The sequence below is a fragment of the Nylanderia fulva genome, unplaced genomic scaffold (assembly GCF_048542155.1).
Source record: "Nylanderia fulva isolate GAGA-0341 unplaced genomic scaffold, ASM4854215v1 Scaffold97, whole genome shotgun sequence".
Taxonomy (NCBI): domain Eukaryota; kingdom Metazoa; phylum Arthropoda; class Insecta; order Hymenoptera; family Formicidae; genus Nylanderia; species Nylanderia fulva.
In genome coordinates, this window is record NW_028191101.1 from 176,075 (window position 1) to 178,307 (window position 2,233).

At 45.2% G+C, this 2,233-nt stretch overlaps 1 protein-coding gene across 1 annotated transcript; it reads right to left on the reverse strand.

Moving 5' to 3' along the window:
* Positions 1 to 255: 255 nt before the first annotated feature.
* On the reverse strand, positions 256 to 1,781 carry LOC146719491 (uncharacterized). Its single transcript, XM_085490111.1, has one exon. The coding sequence runs from the start codon at positions 1,366 to 1,368 to the stop codon at positions 256 to 258; it is 1,113 nt and encodes a 370-aa protein (XP_085346237.1). The 5' UTR covers positions 1,369 to 1,781.
* Between the last annotated feature and the right edge of the window lie 452 nt (positions 1,782 to 2,233).

The following is a 2,233-nucleotide window of genomic DNA, read 5'->3' on the forward strand; positions in this document are numbered from 1 at the left end:
TCTTTGCCAAAACACACTCGAGATCGGCGTACACTACAAACGGCAGCCGCTCCTTCCTCGTGTAGTTGTCGAAGCTGAGCCACTTGTCCTTGTCGCTCGGCAACCGAATAGAACAGTCGTTCAATTTCCCGCAATCTTCCGTATGCGCTTGCAATTTATCCACCGCTCCGAAATAATGTAGGCATCTGTAAAAAATAAAAAATTTAATGAAAATTTAATTAAAATATAATTTACGTGTAATAAATATATATATACTTACCGAGCGCATATAAATTTTTTACATTTCTTTTTGCTCAGCTGTGAGCTCACGAGGCGAGACAGATTTTTTATCAAAACAAAATGCCCGACGCTGTTTTCGTCTTCCACGTACAGCAGATTGACGTGCCTGTCCTTCTTTTTTTCCGAAAGACGCAACGGGACGATGTTCTCGTTCTCGATGATGTACACATTCACGGAGATGTCGTTTGCAAGTTCAAACTTTTTAATTTGATTCACAGTCACTGGAAACTCAATGTTTTGGAGATTCAGCACTGTGGTGTAATGCGGATAGGATTCTCGTTCCATATGTCTTTCAGCGGGGTACAGAGCGGCTACTACTGACCATGCGAAACACGCATTGTCCGCTGATAGCACATTAACAACCGCTCTTTTTACCATAATTTTTTGCGGTAATTTGACATGGCATCCAGCGCGCATTGGATTATACTTGTTGATATTTACTGTCAAATCTATTATCCGCGACAATGCCCAGCCGCTATCGCGTTCCTGGAACTCTTCTAGCGATGCTAGCGTGGGCTCGATTACGCGGCGCTCGTACCACTCGCGTACATCGGACGTGCGAAAGAGTTCAAAGTTTCTCGTATTAATACTTTTATTGGCACGCTTGTCACCGGACACAAATTCGCCGTTGAAAACAGTGTTCACTTTTACACTGATGTGTCTCTGCAGCACATTCTCCACGTTCTCGACTACAATGTCTGCTGCATTTTCCAAAAACTGACGCGGTTCGATATAGTCGACGTTAATTACCGCACCGGTAAGTATACGGCTATCGAACGCCGTATCGATCTCGCGCCAAACGAGTCTTTGCGCGTTATTGCCGCCGCCGCTGCCACTAGGTATGGATCCACCACTAAACATGGATTCACCGACATACTGTCTCTGCAAGCGCACCTTCGCACCCTCGAGTCGCGCTATTCTCGCCACGAGAGATTGCCTATGTCCAATCGAGAGACGCGGACGCTTGGCACGGCTGCGTTCTTCCAGCTCTTCGATAAATTCTTCGCACTCTTGCAGCCATCCGAAATATTCGCCCAAGGTGCCGACTTGGCGGGAACGCTCCAACAGGTCGCGCTCAATGTTCTCCATTTTTTATGTCTGGCACTTTTTCACACTTTTAACCTCAGCCTATTTTCGCTGACATTCGCTGCAATCCCTGATCATCGGTGCTGGACCGTCAATATGCGTTCGCATCCACGGCCGATTGTAATGTTCGAGGCAGCGACGATATGTCTGAACCTCCGGATCCGTCTTGATATGCTCTGGAAGCTTGTCCCACAAATGCTCTACGAAATATCCACACTTTTGTAGTAAAACAATCTTCGGAATATATTGTAACTGTTCGGCACTTAAACTGAGAATGTCGGAAGCACTTGATAGCATGACAAACATCTTGAATGAAGAGAGCGTGCGCTCGCCAGTGGTACTATGGCCCGGCAGCGGCATCGGTCCTCGTTATATATCCCAATCAACCCTTTGTTCGTCAACGTACGAACGAGAAAAATTTAGATGACGTAAATTTTCGGCGCTTGTTTGTTTATAAATTCCTGCAGCCGCTGGTTATCGGCGCTGGTATTTCTTAGAAATATACGTATAGATCATGTATCAACCCCCTTGATTGTCGGCGTATGCCAAGCGGTGGCCCTTCTTAAAATTTGATTATCTTAGATTTTCAGAGAACTGATTGTCGGCGCTCGGATCCAAGCGGCCCTTCTTAGAATTTAATTATATTTCTTAGAAATATACAGATAACGTATGGGGGAAGAAACGCAACCCCCTTGATTGTCGGCGCATGCCAAGCGGTGGCCCTTCTTAGAATTTGATTATATTTCTTAGAAATATACAGATAACGTATGAGGAGAAGAAACGCAACCCCCCCCCTTCCCCCGATTGTCGGCAGCCCTTTTGTAATAGATATTGTTTATCTTTTGTTTATAAACATAAACGTATGAAG

Excerpts from the sequence above, each read along its gene's own strand:
- LOC146719491 (XM_085490111.1), bottom strand. The coding sequence starts at position 1,368 with ATGGAGAACATTGAGCGCGACCTGTTGGAGCGTTCCCGCCAAGTCGGC.